At 44.1% G+C, this 17,918-nt stretch overlaps 1 protein-coding gene across 3 annotated transcripts in view; it reads right to left on the bottom strand.

Annotated features, from left to right (window-relative positions):
• PSME4 (proteasome activator subunit 4) overlaps window positions 1-17,918 on the bottom strand; it is an 83,063-nt gene that overhangs the window by 11,203 nt on the left and 53,942 nt on the right. For all 3 annotated transcript variants that reach the window (XM_081903645.1, XM_081903644.1, XM_081903646.1), the window contains 14 exons: window positions 17,143-17,274; window positions 15,659-15,868; window positions 13,338-13,474; window positions 12,849-12,902; window positions 12,077-12,206; window positions 10,551-10,632; window positions 9,542-9,695; window positions 7,817-7,886; window positions 6,306-6,431; window positions 4,653-4,805; window positions 3,296-3,400; window positions 2,216-2,307; window positions 1,025-1,156; window positions 11-219 (listed from right to left, as the gene is read on the bottom strand). In XM_081903645.1, coding sequence (XP_081759771.1) covers window positions 11-219; window positions 1,025-1,156; window positions 2,216-2,307; window positions 3,296-3,400; window positions 4,653-4,805; window positions 6,306-6,431; window positions 7,817-7,886; window positions 9,542-9,695; window positions 10,551-10,632; window positions 12,077-12,206; window positions 12,849-12,902; window positions 13,338-13,474; window positions 15,659-15,868; window positions 17,143-17,274 — 1,786 coding nt within the window. The remainder of the gene's footprint in view (window positions 1-10; window positions 220-1,024; window positions 1,157-2,215; window positions 2,308-3,295; window positions 3,401-4,652; window positions 4,806-6,305; window positions 6,432-7,816; window positions 7,887-9,541; window positions 9,696-10,550; window positions 10,633-12,076; window positions 12,207-12,848; window positions 12,903-13,337; window positions 13,475-15,658; window positions 15,869-17,142; window positions 17,275-17,918) is intronic.

The following is a 17,918-nucleotide window of genomic DNA, read 5'->3' as shown; positions in this document are numbered from 1 at the left end:
AGGCACTTACTGGTTTTCAAGAGTTTAATGCCCTGAGTTCGCTCATCTTCATCTCCAACTCCATTCTCTTCCATAACATGATTCTGAATTTCTTCATCCACTTCCGTAAGGGGTTTGAGTTTTTCAAGTATTCGGGAAGTGAACTCATGGACATGGGGAGATTTTGTTGGAGCGGTATTTGGTAAGGAAACATCTATCATGAAGATGTATGTCAGAACGCTACACGAAAGAAAATGAAGTATACAAGTTTAGTATTTTCCTTTAAACCCTGTTTAAAGAAAAGAGTTCACAAATTTGTTACAGAAATTTCCATTCATTCTAGTTCCTGGGGAGAATCTGACAGCTTCCTTAGAAATCAAACGGCTAAATAATACATTCACAAGAGTCACACAGTAGAGCCTTCTTGAGTGCGTTCAGATTGTTACGTGAGAAGAGGGTTGTACGTTTGAATGCTCCATGTAAAAAAGGTCCTTTCGTGAGGAACTAGCATCTCAGAGAGAAGAATACTAGCTTAGCCTGATGTGCTAATTTTCTATGAATAGAAGGTTTTGTTGTTGAGGTGGGGCATTTAATCATACAACCTCCAGCATTCTGAAGGAAATACATATTAATATTTGACTTTGAGGGCCTTCTGGCAGTTCCCTCACTGCGAGAAGTGAGGTTACAGGGAACCAGGCAGAGGGCCTTCTCGGTAGTGGCACCCGCCCTGTGGAATGCCCTCACATCAGATGTCAAGGAAATAAACAACTATCTGACTTTTAGAAGACACCTGACAGCAGCCCTGATTAGGTAAGTTTTTAATGTTTGGTGCTTTCTTGTGTTTTTGTATTTTGCTGGAATGCACCCAGAGTAGCTGCGGCAACTCAAGTCAGATGGACAGCATATAAATAGTAAAATTACTATTGCTAGTATACCATATTTAAGGCTTCTGCCTGACAAGGTCACAACCCAAAGGGTGAGAGCTCCCATCCTCTGGCTTTCAGCTGAGGGCCTAAAAACTATGCACGGACTTGACAACACTAACCTTCCTATCCTCTCTCGGACATTTTTGTAAACTTGGGTGAGTTTCGGCTCTAGGTACTTCAGCAATCTGTGCAGCAGCTCTGGTACTCGCCATTCTTGCTGTGCAAGACCTCCTTGCAGGACATACAGTCGACTTGGAAGGGGCAGGGAATGGGGAGGGGAGCGGGGAAAGACAAAAAGACACAGTAAGGTCATAACTTAGGGAAGCACACCTTTATCACCACCCAAAGACCCCAAGGCATGACACAAACAATTCCCTTACACTGACTTAATTTTTTGCTTACAATAAACCAAGGGAACTAGCAATAGGCATAGGCAAACTCGCCCCGCCAACAGGACCAGTAGTCAGGGATGATGGGAGTTGTAGTCCCAAAACATTTGGAAGGGGAAGTTTGCTTATGCCTGAACTAGCGGCAGCTCATGTAGTTAAAAGGGGTGGGAGGAGAATGGCCATAGGAACACCTTCGCTGGAAATGAAAACCACCAAAATTGCAGTAGTACAACCTGCATGGATATTAAGAATAGTTCCAGCGGCTCTTTAATGGTGTGTGCATGTGCCTGCTTCTGGATGCAGCTTTGTCACTGGAAGTCCAGGCAGCTTCAGTGGCTAAGAGCATCTTTTACCGGCAGCATCTGGTAAGAAAGTCATGACCGTTCCCGGACTGGGAAAGCTTGGCTGCGTTAGTTCATGTACTGGCTATTTCAATACAGTGGTACCTCTGGTTGGCCCGTTCACAACATGAAAAGAGCGCAACCAGCACACACACACGGGTTGCGATTCACCGCTTCTGCGCATGACATCATTATGCGCTTCTGCGCATGACGTCATTATGCGCTTCTGCGCATGTGAGAGCGGCGAAACCTGGAAGTAACCCTTTCCGGTACTTCCGGGTCGCCGCGGGACACAACCTGAAAGAACGCAACATGAAGCGGACGTAACATGAGGTATGACTGTATTGGATTACCGCAGTGCACCCTATGTGGGGCTTGGTCCAGAAGCAATTACTGCTGAATGCTGTGGTCCAACAGCTGACAAGAGTGAGAACCTGTCAGCACAGGAACAATCTGTTTTGTATAAATATGAGCCCCACTGTCTTCCACACTTTGGCCTATGAGAAATAGGCAAAATTATTTATTATTATTATTATTATTATTATTATTATTATTATTATTATTATTATTATTATTTTACCATGCATCAACAAATGATCCTCCTTCGCCGCTCAACGGAGACTCCAACAACAATTCAAACAACCAGTGCAATTTTCGAGGGTCCCTGCTCTCCTGTATTAACAATTTTAAAAGGCAAAAGGAGCAAAATGATTTCTGGCAAGTGAAATCTTGGTAAAGCTTTCTGAAAGACAATTCAATATCAAACATTTGTGCTGTTAAAAGAGTGGGTTCTATTGCATAACAACGTGTTGTGTTTTTTTTTAAAAAAAAGCAAGCAAGAAATAAAAATCCAGACAGAAACCATCATAAAAAGAAAACACTGCAGCTCCAAAATGCCAGCTTGTATAAAATGTTCATTTTGCCCTGAGCACATACCCTTTTTGTCTCTGAGCATGCTAAAGCTTTGATCTAAGCCTTATTGCCAATCCTAAGCAGGTTACTCAGAAGTAAGTGTCACTGAGTTCAATGGTATTTATTCCCACCTTAAGAGGGCACAAAACCCCATCCCTGGGCTATAATTACAGATTTGCTAGGGAGTAAGACCAGAAGCAAGACTTACTTCTGAGTAAACAGCCAGAGGGCTGAATCACAGGTCTTCAAAAGTTTTCATCCCAATTTCTATGTTCATGTGAAAATTAAGACTCAGCAGCCACAGCTGTAATTTTCTGTCTAACTAAGGCACTATTTCCCCCCGATGGTCACAGGACGAGCCAGAGAGACCCAATAATTAGGTAGCAGCTTTCTCTTGGATTGCATAACACGTCACATCTGCAGCACCCCAAAAGAGAGAGTCTAAGGCTTGCCCTGTGCACACCAGATGGATTACAGAGAGCAAAAATGACTGCAAAGGGGAGAGGCATGGAGAAAGTGGGAGCAAAAGTGAAGAAGACTGAGAAGACACCTTGCCCTATAGCAACCTGAGCTACAGGGCAAGCTGTGACAGAACCAGCTAAGAACTGAAGAGTTCCTCCCATACCTCAGAATAAAAAGGAAGAGGCTTGGTACCCACCTCGCTGAGGAATAAGAAGAGTGAAGAACTATAGCACTTGTATTTTTTTTTTAGATGCAGCAAATTAAAAAGGAAATATGCAGGACTTACACATGACGTTGCTATACAGGTACCCCAGTCATTGTAGGTTTCTACTGTTATGTTGGATAAAGCTGTCCTAAGAAGCGGACAAAGAACTTTCCAGAGGTTCTCTACCTGTACCAAAAGGGAGAACAGGCAAAGAAATCATGAGAAGTACATAGAAGAGTTTGGATTTGATATCCCGCCTTTCACTCCCTTTAAGGAGTCTCAAAGTGCCTAACATTCTCCTTTCCCTTCCTCCCCCACAACAAACACTCTGTGAGGTGAGTGGGGCTGAGATACTTCAAAGAAGTGTGACTGGCCCAAGGTCACCCAGCAGCTGCATGTGGAGGAGCGGAGACTCGAACCCGGTTCCCCAGATTATGAGACTACCGCTCTTAACCACTACACCACACTGGCTCTCCAGTGCACGGCCGACCAGCCCACGAGGCTAGGCAAAGCGGCTGTCACAAGTGGCACCCACCATCCTCATTTCATCTCAGGTGCTGAAACACCTTGAGCCACTCTGTTGTACATATGACACATGGACTCTCTCTTAGCACTGCTGCTGTATTTTTATGTTTTGTTTTCTTGCATACTGCACAGATACTGCTTAAGTTCAAGCTGTCGCAATTAAAAAAACTCAACAAAATTTAATTTATTACAAGGATGTGGCTAGTATGGAAATCTGAAACAGAGCTCCTGTCAGAATCTCTGCAGCCTAAGATTTGGAGGAACCCAAAACCAAGAACACAGAATCCTTAATATTTCGGGCCAATGGCCAACCTTAAAGGATCACAGAATAAACAGCAGTTCATTCTTAATCTCAGCTACTCATGATTCTGATACAAAGGGGTAAATATAATTTATCAATTCCATGTATCTATTTAGGAAATCCCAGAAACCAATGAATATCAATGTACAACATTTAGACCGGGGTGGAGCGGGCTTCAAAAAAAGCAATGATTTCTTTGAAAGTTTAAAACTGGTATTATTTATATACTCTTCTTCCTCAGGAATTCAAGGTAGCTTTTCTAACCACCTTGGGATTTCACAGGTTTATATTCTGTGTACACTGGTTTTAATTATTGCATTTTATTTTGTTCTACAACACCCTGTGACACTTATGATGAAGTGCAGTATAAAAAAATAACCTAAATAAATATGGGTTATATTCAACAAAGTGCTGAGAAAGTAGTTCCGCCAGCACAAGGCTCTCTGGTTGCGCAATGGCCCTTTTCCTAAATTTGTTCTGGGGGTTTCCACAACCCTCTGGATCATATTTGGCGGACAGCGTGGGGGACATGCAGGGGGGGTGAGAAAGTGGTAATCCTTGTGCATGCGCAGCTGTTTCGTTTTTGCAAAAATTAAGCAACGTACACACTACCTTTTCAAATGTCCAATGCTTAGATCCTCTTATCACACCAGCTATAATTTCAGCTATGCATCGTTGGGGACTTTCATGAGAATCTATTGCCAAACGTTCTAAGTGGGGTTTCAGTACAGGCAAGAAGGCATCATCGAAGTTTCTGAACAAGCCCTGTTAAAACAAGACTCATGGTTTAGTTTTAAACTCATCACTTTTACGAAAAGGGCTTGCACAACTCCTTGCACAATTCCAAAGTGTTAATTCTAGAAAACGCATGAAAAATATAATCAAAAGGGGTACTTTCCCATCCATTAATACAATGCACACTTTCCAAAGTTGTATTAAAAATAAAATAAGGTGTGCTATAGACAGTGGTACCTCAGGTTACAAACACCTCAGGTTACAAACACTTTGGGTTACAGACTCCACTAACCAGGAAGTAGTACCTTGGGTTAAGAACTTCACCTCAGGATGAGAACAGAAATCGCACAGTGGTGGTGTGGCAGGCCCCATTAGCTAAAGTGGTACCTCAGGTTAAAAATGGATTCGGGTTAAGAACGGACCTCCAGAATGAATTAAGTTTGTAACCAGAGGCACCACTGTACTGGTCTTAACTTTAAAAGATGCATAAGCCGTGAATGAGAGAAAAGCAACAGTGACCAGTGTTGCAGTTCTGTGCCAACCCTCCCCCCCCCCCCAGGAATAAGAGAGAACCCCCCTGCATTTGCACATGCCTACACAGGTGCATGAAATTATATTTTTCAACATTTCCCTCAAAATATATTTGCAAGCAAGCTCCCCAAAAGCATATATTGCCACTTTTATAGGGTCTCTTTTTAAGTGGGCATCCGTCTGCCACAGGAGACAATAGAAAGAATTTGCCATCAGGAAGAATGTCAAACCGCTGGAAAGTTAGACCATCTGCTGTGGATATAGTCTCTCTCCCCCCCCCCCCAACGTAAGTCTTACAGAAGGCAATACAATGAATATAAGCACAGTAGATTCTGGGTTGTCCGCAAATGAAAACTCTGGCTCAATACAAGTCAGAAAATAAGCTCCAAAGAGAAGAATAGAGGGGCTAAAAGGGGGGGGGCAACAGACCCCTGGACGGTTAAGTCCAGTCAAAAGTGCCTATTGGGTCGTGGCGCTCATCTTGCTTTCAGGCTGAGGGAGCCAACGTTTGTCCACAGCTTTCCGGGTCGTGTGGCCAGCATGGCTAAACTGCTTTTGGTGCAACGGGAAACTGTGACGGAAACTAGAGCACATGGAAATGCTGTTTACCTTCCTGCCACAGCAGTACCTATTTATCTACTTGAACTGGTGTGCTTTCAAACTGCTAGGTTGGCAGGAGCTGGGACAGAGCAACGGGAGCTCACCCCGTCATGGGGATTCGAACTGCTGACCTTCCAATCAGCAAGCCCAAGAGGCTCAGTGGTTTAGACCACAGTGCCACCTCCCTTTAATAGAGGGGCTAAGGACAACTTCATCATGGCACTCATTCACAGCTTCATAAACTATGGTTTAGGAGACCTTGGTTCAATTGTCCGAACTGGACCAATATGCGGAATACAGAAATTTAACTGCATGGGTCATATATTATAGAGCTTTTTGCCAAGGATTTTGTCATTTTCTAAAAGGTGTAACTAATCAAAGAAATAGATAACTGGTTACCTTGAAGAGGCAAAATCTGCGAGGATTAAATTTATCCTTTCCTTTTCTGTCTTCTAAAGAAAGAAACTTGATTAACTGCTCAACAAATTTTGGATCAGAAAAATGATCATAAATGACCTGTTCTGCCTGTAAAAAAAAAAGAAGAAACAAGAGCACAATGAAACTAAAAGGCCTTGTTTGGTTCGTACAACAGTCAGGCATCGTCCTGGAAAAAAAGTCTGCATAGTTTATGGTCTCAGATATGTGACAGCTTAACAAAAACAGGCATTTGGGGTCAAAGGAAACATTATTCACGAGTGCAGCACATTTCAAAGCCGCTGCATTTTGTGCAAATACCGACAGAAATCTGGGTTCCTGTGAAATTAATGAGAGCTAGGACATCAGTTGCTGCAACTCAATTGACAACCTTTGAACCAGCCTCATTTTTCCAGGCTCATTAGAAGAACTGCAAGACTTTCAGAATCCTGGCAAGGACAAAATACTCTTAAATCTTAAGCTTTGAAAGACCTTGTGTAGCTTTCTACAGCAGTGCTTTTCCTTTTGCTAACTTTCCATCCTCGGTTCAGCAATCATTTTGAGTTGACAAGACAACCCATATGTTTCATAAACCAGTGTGGTGCACTGAAAACAGGTATAGCTAACATGGTGTGCTCCAGATAATTTTTTGGTCTACATCACCCCTGACTACTGGTGATCCAGGCTGGGACTGATGGGAAATACAGTCCAATAACATCTGGAGAGCACCAAGTTGGCCACCTTTGAAATAAAGTAATAGCCAAAGCATCGATGGGTGGCCAGAAATCATCACCTTTTTTTGAATGGTAAGCTGCTCATCGCTTATATGGAGAGAAACAAACTGAGTGCCTCCCGACTTGGGAAAGAAAACTGAAGGGCAGGCACAAATGGGAACAAGTAACACTAATTCATGGTAAGCCGTTGCTTATGGCTTCTTTGACATGTGCACCGGGTCACATAAATGAGATTCTATAATGGCCCATGCAAGAATCGCTTCATGTTGCAATTATTGTTAAAAACACATGTGCGACACAGTCAAGAGAACCTGTGTAGCAGCTGCTTTTAATTAATGTTCCCATGAGGGAAAATAATCAAGCTATTACATTTATCATTTATAAACTGAATCACTATGTGGGGGGGCAGGCAGGATAATGTGAAACATGATCAGAATAACCATGGAGCTTACCAAAAAGTTATCTGGTGTATAGGGAAGTCATTTGGTTTCTATGGAAGCCGCCCAGAGTGGCTAGGGAGGCCCAGCCAAATGGGCGGGGTATAAATAATAAATTATTATTATTATTATTATTATTATTATTATTATTATTATTATTTGCATTCTTATTTTGCCTAAGTTTCTATGTGGAATCCAGATTACGCATTTGGGCTTTGGAATTGTTCAAACATGCACAATCACAACAGGAATAAATATATATATGCTCAAGCTTGAATCAGTCCCAGGAAATACTTTCAGTGGAGTTTTAAAATATCACATTCACCTCTGAAAGCTCATCTCTACTCCTCCCAAGCTTTGGTTGCTCTTCAGCAGAAGCATAAATCTCCATATTTCTAGAAATTGTGAAGAGAGAAAAAAATAATCAAGACAGGTTTCAATATTTTTGAACAAAAAATGTAGGTACAGCATTTCCTGGGTCATTGTACCAGTATAGCAAGGACAAAGGGAGGCAGCTTCTACAGAGCTCAAACATGTTATTTTTTTAAAGGTAGCATGGCCAAATCAAAATTTAGATCCCACCACAACTCACTGCAGCAAAATGTGTTAGGTAGATAGGTAAGATCAAACTCCAAAGAGCTGAATATGTTTAAAAGGTATATTGGAGAAATACCGTATTTTTTGCTCTATAAGACTCACTTTTCCCCTCCTAAAAAGTAAGGGGAAATGTGTGTGCGTCTTATGGAGCGAATGCAGGCTGTGCAGCTATCACAGAAGCCAGAACAGCAAGAGGGAATGCTGCTTTCACTGCGCAGCGATCCCTCTTGCTGTTCTGGCTTCTGAGATTCAGAATATTTTTTTCTTGTTTTCCTCCTCCAAAAACTAGGTGCGTCTTGTGGTCTGGTGCGTCTTATAGAGCAAAAAATACGGTAATGTTGCTGCTGCCCCCAAACAAGAATAATCAGAGTATGTATACTGTTGTATACCAGAAGGAATGTCTTCGCTGGCATCGTTTAGCCCGGACACTGAGGTCCAGTTCCAAGAGTCTTCTGGCGGTTTCCTCACTGCCTGAAGGGAACCATGTAGAGGGCCTGATGCCCTCCCATCAGATGTCATGGAAATAAACAACTATCTTAAGAACATAAATCTTTCTGGAGGTCTGTTCTTAACCTGAAACTGTTCTTAACCTGAAGCACCACTTTACCTAATGGGGCCTCCCGCTGCCACTGCATTGCCACTGCACAATTTCTGTTCTCATCCTGAAGCAAAGTTCTGGGTTAGCGGAGTCTGTGGTCGGGATGCGGGTGGCGCTGTGGGTTAAACCACAGAGCCTAGGACTTGCCAATCAGAAGGTTGGCGGTTCGAATCCCTGCGACAGGGTGAGGTCCCGTTGCTCGGTCCCTGCTCCTGCCAACCTAGCAGTTTGAAAGCATGTCAAAGTGCAAGTAGATAAATAGGTACCGCTCCGGCGGGAAAGCAAACCGTGTTTCCGTGTGCTGCACTGGTTCGCCAGAAGCGGCTTAGTCATGCTGGCCACATGACCCGGAAGTTGTATGCCGGCTCCCTCGGCCAATAAAACGAGATGAACCCCAGAGTCGGCCACGACTGGACCTAATGGTCAGGAGTCCCCTTTACCCTTGGTAAACCTGTCTGTAACCTGAAGCGTATGTAACCTGAGGTACCACTGTATAGGGATGTTTGTAATGCTTGATGTTTTGCTGTGTTTTTATTATGTTGGAAGTCTTCTAGAGGGGCTAGGGCAACCCCGTCAGATGGGCTGGATATAAGTACTACTAGTAATAGTTGTTGTTATACCAGCAAGACAACCGTTAGAAGGCTGTTGACAAAGGCAACAAGGGAGCTTTAAGTCCCGCAATGGGGAACATGTGGCCCTCCACAAATCCTTAAACTCCAACTCCCATCAGCTTCCACTAGCACAACTGGTGGTTCCATGATGATGGAACACCTGGAGGGGTACAGGTTCCCCACCTGTGCCCCAGTCCCTTCCAGGTTCACCAGAGGAGGGGGGACGGGACAAGCCAGTACTTACCGAGGCCAGGTGTAGTAACCCCAGTGTGTTTTCTCCACGAAACGACAGGCCTCCCAAGCTTCTTTAGTCTTTGGTAACCTTGCACTGTCGTAATGCAGCCACTGGTTATCAGGTCTGTCACCGGCCCTGATCTCAGGAAGCTGAGGGGCTCCACCTGCTCACACACACAAAAAGAGAAAGCAACTGTTATATTATTGATCCTGTGAATCAGTTCCTGTGATTGGAACTATTTTATTTCTTTATCAAATTTATATACCGCCCGTCATCAACAATCAGGTGTGTTTTTTAAAAAAAAACCAAGACAGTCAGTTTTAAGAATCTGTATACATACCATTTCCCCCCACCCTTTCCACATGAATTTCCAGAAGAAATCTGAGAATTCTTGGGCGATCTACATTTTCTATATAAAGGAAAGCCATGCAGTTTGCTTTCAGATGACAATAAAACCACTAAACCTGCATTACGAACCCAACTTCTCTTTACTTCGTCAAATTAAAATAATTAAAACAAAAAACAAGCACAAGTATAAAAAGCCCATCAAAATGTACAATATTACCATGGGCTTTACTGAAAATTAGCTCAATCGTTGCCTTTGTCGCTGAAGAACACCAAGATTTACCATCTTGGGAAGGCGGTAGGGTTCCATCTTTGGCACTTTAATGGGGACAAAACTCCCTGCAGCAAAGATCTATTGGAAAGATTTTAAGCTTTGATAACCAACAACTTCTGGAGGGCCCTACATTACCTGGCCCCACTTTCCCTGATCTAGGGTACGGTTCAATGAGTGAAGCGTGCAACTGTCTCCACCCATCCTCAAGCCGCCATTTTGTTTCCTGCTCTGAATGATAGATCTCAGGGTTCCAGTAGAAAGAAAAATAGATCCTGCAAGCTTGAAATCTGACACCCCCTATATAACACAGTACATAGTTCACATATGCACGCTAAAAAAACAACTTCATGGGGGAAAAGCAACTCGGTGCTTGCAAGCGTTTTTGTTCAGGACACTTACTGATTTGGAATGGGCAGATGGACAACTTCTTGTGAGGCCTCTTCAGCTGCTTGAGGATGCCAGCCACAGCAGAAATCGCCATCTTTTTTGAAAAAAGGAAAAGAAAAGTTTAGCTCATGTGTTTTAAAAATTCAGTAACTGAAAAAGCAAGCATAAAAGCTGGACTCCCCCCCCCCCCTCATAGCACTAAATTTGACCCACTACTCTTCTCGTTTATTTTCTCCTAATGGTTCACCATATGCTTCCTGTGGTTCAGTGAGGAAGAGACTAGAGTTCGGTGGAGGAACATGTGTCCTCCATAGGGAAGGCTTGAGGTTGGAGAACCTCTTTTGGACTTTTTGTGTAAAAGGAAAACAAATTAATATGAGTCATTTGGGTTGGAAGATTGTGAAAAGTATTGCCTCACAGAAAGCAGATCAGTTGGATGCCATTCTTGAGTTAATATTTTGAGTACTTTCTTTCATGTGACTGACAGGCAGAAAATCGGAAGTACTTTTTATTTTTCCTTTTTCTCTCATTTCTTTTTTTCTATCTTTTCCTTTTCCTTTGCTGTTTCTTTTCTCTGTCCCCCTGTTTTTGTTTTTTATTTAGATTAGTTTCTTTGATCTTATCGTATTATGAAAAAGCTTCAACAAAATCTCATAAACCGAAGGCTCCAGTTTCAATGCCTGGCATCCAATGACCAAGCAACAAGTGATGGAAAAGATCTCTCCTTAAGACCCCGGAGAGCCACTGTAAGTTAGAGAAAAATAAAGCTAGTTGCAGAGTTAGCCTGGACTAGTGTAAGGCAGATGCCTATGTAACAATTTAAACGGTAAAGGGACCCCTGACAGTTAAGTCCAGTTGTGAATGACTCTGGGTTTGCGGTGCTCATCTCGCTTTACAGGCCGAGGGAGCCAGTGTTTGTCCGCTCTGCAGACAGTTTTTCCGGGTCATGTGGCCAGCATGACTAAGCCACTTCTGGCGCAACGGAACACTGACACCAGAGCAGCGCACGGAAACGCCGTTTAGCTTCCTGCTGGAGCGGTACCTATTAATCCACTTGCACTTTGACGTGCTTTCAAACTGCTAGGTTGGAAGGAGCTGGGACCGAGCACTGGGAGCTCACCCCGTTGTGGGAATTCAAACCGCCAACCTTCCGATCGGCAAGCCCAAGAGGCTGAGTGGTTTAGACCACAGCGTCACCCGGGTCCCATGATTTAGTAACAATTTATTAAGGCCTAATTCATCCCTTCACTTTGGGCTGCAGTGGAAGTCCAAAAGGGAATGTCAGTGGTGTTCGTTATCCAAAGTGGTTTCCTTTGCACACTGGGCAAATCAGCAAGCCAACATGTGTCCACCAAGTCTGACCTTTGCCCAGGACATGGCAGTGTGGAAGCAAAATGCGTATTAACCTTATTTACAAGAACAGCAGCAAATATCACTTTGACATGTGCGAAAGCAATCATGTGACTCTACCTTTGGGTTAAGAGGAATGGGATCAGCACTGGCAACCAACCACTTAAATCCATTTCCCATTTTCTTACCTTGCGAACCACTAGGGCGTCGTGGTTGAGACATTTCACAAAGAATTTGATGGCTCTCGGAGGCAGCACCCTGTCGTCTCTTAACAGCAGGGACAGAAAACCGACGCCAATGTGCTCAAACTTCCAGGGGCTGAGGAGAAAAGGGAGGAAATGGAATCAAATAGCCTTTTGGGACAGAATGAATGAATGCAGTTATCAAGCACAATTTAGAGCCAAACCAATTCCTCCGGCCACTGTTAACAGCTCTCCACTCCAGCGTTTGCACACAAGAGGCCCAACTCTCATTTGCACTACAACAGCTCTAATTTTAAGGTGGTGTGTGTGGTAGTAGAGATATATGCAATTCTAATATCCACACGATCGCATCTTATATGCATTTAACTTGCACAATTTCAACTACATGCAGTCAAAGGCCGGCTGTTTGAAACCCCACAAATTAAATGCAGAGTCGTTGTAAGGGAAGGGCCTTACTCAGGAAGCAAGGCTCCCTCATCTCACTGGGACTGGGATGCTTCCACGAGATCTCGCAAGAGCATCCCAGGGCTTCTGGAGCCAGCACGCCACTTCTGGAAGCCCCAGGATGCTCACACAGGGGTTTAATAAATTATTATTATTATTATTATTATTATTATTATTATTATTATTATTATGCCACAGAATTTAGAATGGGGACTGGGAAAAGAATCACATAGAATAATCTCACAATCCTGTCTAAAAGTCTCTCAAAGCCAGAGAATGATTTACATTTTGGAAATGAAACATGCACACTTACAGATTTCTTTGATCCACACAATCTAACAGCTTGTTAATCAGGTTTTCATAGTTTCTGAAAAGGAAAAGAAACATTCCGATATTAATCACATTTAGGACATCAATAACATGCAGTGTGCCTCCTCGGCTTCTGCTACCTGCTAAAATAATACAATTCTTTGTGGCAGCCACTGCATATGAAAGACTTGCCACAAGGTGCCTTACAAGAAAAAATTAAACTGAGCACCACATTTTCCAGTTTGTCTATCAACCCAAAGACAGACATGTTGAAGAGTTCATGAACAGACAAGACAGTCATTAGATTGTTTTTTTCTTAGAAGCAAAAGAGGCAAAAACTGATGAACAGCAAATTAAGCTTTATATACATTCTGGAAAAGTGAAATTTCTAGCTATTTACTTATTTTACTACAAAATAAAATGAATAGTTAAGACATATCATTGCAAAGTTAAATAAAGTGTTAATTTTATTCTATGGCCCCGGAGCACTTACTGAGAGGACTCAGCATTCCTTTCTTTCTGTCGCTGAATTCCCTGTTGGAGCTCCTCTGAACTAAGACTCGTCCAGTTGTTCTGCAGAACCCCCGACTTCTGCATGAGGACAGCAACCTCAACACATTTCTCCGGAACCTGGCAAAGTAGGGAGATGCAAATGAAGTCTCTGACAGAACAAGGACATTCCTCCCTAGGGAAACACACGGCCTTTTATGGATTCAAAAGACCTTCACTGCCACCCAAAAAACTCTCTAAAATATATATTCAGTCTCTCAAATGAATAATACTGCTTTTGGAGGAATATTCCAAAAGCCCAGTAATCCTAGCCCCTACTTGGAGCATCATTCCTTAATTTTTGTGATCATCTACGTACTGTATTTTTCACCCTATAGGATGCACATTTCCCCTCCAAAAATGAAGGGGAAATGTGTGTGCGTCCTATGGGGCAAATGCAGGCTCCTTGGCTTCAGCGATAGCAACACGAAGCCTCTGCTCCGGAGGCTTCGCGTTGCTTTCACTGAAGCCAGGAGAGTCTGCTCTTTGAGGCTGGCGGTGGGGGAAAGCAGCGCTTCCCCCCACTGCCAGCCCCACAAGCTGGGGGGGGGACAGCGGGAAGGCACACGATGCCTTAGCGCTGCTCCCCGACCTGGCTTTGAGGCTGGCGGTGGGGGAATGCAGCGCTTCCTCCCACCACCAGCCCCACAAGCTGGGTCGAAAAGCCCGCAGGAGCTGCGCACTCTTTAAAGAGCGTGCCACTCTTGGGGGCTTTTCCCCAAGGGTGGGCTTTTGCGGGAGATGAGGGAATTCCCCCACCTCCCGCATGCGCTCTTTAAACGGGCTGCACGGCTTCTGCTGGCTTTTCTAGGAGGTGGGGGAATTCCCCCACCTCGTAGAAAAGCCTGCAGGATGCTGCACAGCCTTTAAAGAGTGCGCCGCTCTTGGGGGCTTTTCCCCAAGGAGGGAGAAGGGACTGAGTGGCCGAGTCAGTCCCTTCTCCCGTCTGCGTGCTTTTGCGGGAGGTAGGGGAATTTCCCCATCTCCCGCAAAAGCCCACAGGAGGGAGAAGAGCGCGCTGCCCTTGGGGGCTTTTCCCCGAGGAGGGACAAGGGACTGACTGGCCATTTCAGTCCCTTCTCCCTCCTGGTCGAAAAGCCCGCAGGAGTCGCGCGCAGCTCCTGTGGGCTTTTGCGGGAGGTGGGGGAATTCCGCCACCTCCCGCAAAAGCAGGGAGAAGGTCTTGGAGTAGCACACAGAGCTGCGGGGCGGGGGAATCATATTTTTTTTCTTGATCCCCCCCCCCTGAAAACTAGGTACGCCCTATGGGCGGGTGCACCCTATAGGGCGAAAAATACGGTATCTCTGCACTGCATCTTCCTCTCCACTCTCCCAAAGGAATTTGGCCTTTTTGAAAACTGTAACTGCACAAATGCTTTAAAAGTTATATTTTCACAGTCCTGTCAGAAACACCTCATATAACAACCATCCAAATGTTCTGTTCCTGTAGTAATTATCTTAGAGGCACCTTGTCATTAATAATAAGAATAAGAGTAAGAATAATAATAATAATTTCTTATTTATACCCTGCCCATCTGGCTGAGTTTCTCCAGCCACTCTGGGCGGCTCCCAATCGAGTGTTAAAAACAATACAGAATTAAATCATTAGCTGCAGCTCCCCAACACGTAACAAAATACATGTCATAAGGGCTTCTTCATGCTGCGAGTAGCTCCACAATTCACCACTGCTGCATGTACCTGGGTGTTCAGCTATGTGCTTCTCACAGTATCTGGGGCTGTGAGTTTCATGGTAAGTGCAGACAGGGGTTTAAAGTGTGGGCCTCATACATGCCTCTTCATGGGTCCCTGTGGTATTTCCCTCTGCTTTGCAACCAAAAAAGGCTCCCGTGCATTACCACTGGCAGCACAATCGTCCAGCAGGAACACAAAAACCGAGCGGGGTCTATTCTGGATGGTAAATCAGTTATGAGGAGCGGCTGGTACACATTTCTCTGCTGGCATACTGTCCTGAGCCCCCGGTTTCACGAATCCTGTGGGAACCGTTTAATTTTTGTGCACAAAAATTACTTGCTGGCCTAGCATGCAAACGGTTTTCATTCATGACGGCAATCACTCTGCCGCCATAACGTTGGAAGCAGGAATGAATGAAGCACTACCTTGAACCCAGTTTCATTGGCCCTGGTGGCCCACCCTCAGACTCGCACATGCCGCTACTGGGTTCCAGGATCGTCATGCAACCGCTGGCAATCCCTTCATCCAGTTATTCCTAACAGTTGCTTAGTGAAGAAGATCTTTCATGCTTACTGTAAAATCCAATCCTATTGTTTCATACTGCCGATGAATCTTCTCTGCAAGGTCATCAAATAGTCGGACTATGGATGGTTTTTCCAGAGACATTGCTTTGCTAAGTCCAGAAGAGACTATTGCAGGCCAGGTTTGGACAATGCAGTCCCAGTCATGAAGGTTTGCCAGACACACCCCACTGTGGTTTCCAAGAAGGCAATACAAGGCACCCTACAGAAAAGAGGTTTGAGGGCACATTTATTAACCTAGAATTGATTGTTTAGCTTCAAAGAACTGCAGTAAAGTATGTGTACTGTTAGGTGCCTACAGAGTCGTCTATACAGTTGTCATTTCAGAAGCACTAATTTAAGTGATTTATTCTATGAGGCAAGGAAAAGTTCCTGCATCATTTTACCTAACAGTAAATATGCAGCATACTCAATAGGGACAGGGTTCCTAATGTGCCCCATGGACTTCTGTGCAAGGACTTCTGCTTGTGTAACAGGGCTCCCACACTCCACATGCCCCAAATTGGCTTTTTTGGGGGGAGGGGTTTGAGAAAATCTCCAGAATAATGTTCAGGGGGATCATTCTATCTGGCAAGCTGCAATGTTTGCAGAACCGAATGTCCGTAACACCGTGATGCTGAATTACACCCTATACGCTTCTGACATTACTTTTTAAAAGCAGCTCTTTCATCTTAGAAGCACTTGCTTCACTCTTCCAAGGCTGCAGGCACAAGGCAGAAGCTTGTTCCTTTAAGCTATCGCTCTGCATTCAGATAATATTCACAACTAACTAAATGGAAAAGAGGAGATATTTGCAGTTGCACGTCTCTCAATCCCATAAGCCCCCAACTAATGCAAAAAGTTAAGGGAACACAGTTAATGGAATGAATGTGGTTTTAAAGAATTGGTTGTTTTCTTCATGTTGTTTTCCTTGTCATCCCATTTTCCTCTGTGGCGTGTTTTATATTGTATCTCGTGAAAGCCACTCTGGGCTTTATATTTTCAGCTAAACAGCAGAGTAAAAATAATAAATAAACTCCCCTTTACTGAAACGTTGTTCCAGTCCTTTTGTTACCGCATCCAATCTAATGCATTTCATAACTAAGGGTTTAACTAAATAAGGAAGACTAAGTTCCTTGAGACCATTCTACTGGATAAAAACTCCACCCTCCCATCTCACCCCACATTCAAACCAGTCCATGTTCCAATGATTTAGAAAGGTGTCTGTGCTCAGGGTTTGCAGAAGGTATTAATAAAACGGCAGTCTCTGAAGAACGTGGGAAACACATTGGATTCAGGGGAGAAGGCAAGTCTTTGGTACACTGACATTAGTGTCATTTGTTTTTCATGATTACTGCAATTCACTACATACTGCTACTTACAAGTCACGCCACCACTTCAAAGTCATGCTAGCACAACTTCATAAGCCCGTTAATATGTGCATCCCATAATACAAAACAGGAGCCTATGAAGAGACTGAAGAAGCGCCTGACTTACTTTAAACTGCTGCTGGGTGACATCGTGCCCATCTGGCCGCAAAAACTCCAGAACCAAAGGAATGATGTCCCTGCAACAGAAGTTGTAAGTCCCCAGGGCTGTGAAGAACGCATGCTGAGCTTTGTTTCTGACCTAAAGAAACAACAAACACAGACAGTTGCACAAAAGCTGAAGACAGGAACTATAAACTTCAATTAATGAATGTTTTTCCACACCCGCTTGCGTTTCAGGCTGACTCCTGGAATTTTATGAGTCTCCCCCTTTGGATTATGCCACGAGGGACAGGAACCACTAGCCATTAGCCCAGGCTTCCCCAAACTCGGCCCTCCGGATGTTTTTGGCCTACAACTCCCTTGATTCCTAGCTAGCTAGGACCAGTGGTCAGGGATGATGGGAATTGTAGTCTCAAAACATCTGGAGGGCTGAGTTTGAGGAAGCCTGCATTAGCCAAGCATCTGCAGAGGAGGAGAAGGGCAATCCCTATGCCATGTGAATGGAACTGCCCATCTCCCCCCCTTTTTTTCAACAGCTTTCGGGGTGTCCTGGTTTTTACTTTTTGAAATATGGCAAACCCTAACAGAGCTGGCGTCATTGCTCCTGACGAGAATGGCAGTGGTTGAAAAAGTGGCCAGTCTTTTGCCAAACCGAAAGAATATCACTGACAAGAAGAAAGCTAGCACACAGTGCCTTTGCGTAGGTTTTTGCCCTAAAAACAGAACAGATCTGTATGACCTGCAAACACTAGTTTGAAAGCCAACCCCATTAACACCCTGACT

This window comes from Podarcis melisellensis, assembly GCF_964234715.1.
Source record: "Podarcis melisellensis genome assembly, chromosome: 3".
NCBI classification, from domain to species: domain Eukaryota; kingdom Metazoa; phylum Chordata; class Lepidosauria; order Squamata; family Lacertidae; genus Podarcis; species Podarcis melisellensis.
This window is presented reverse-complemented; position numbering and strand designations above follow the sequence as displayed.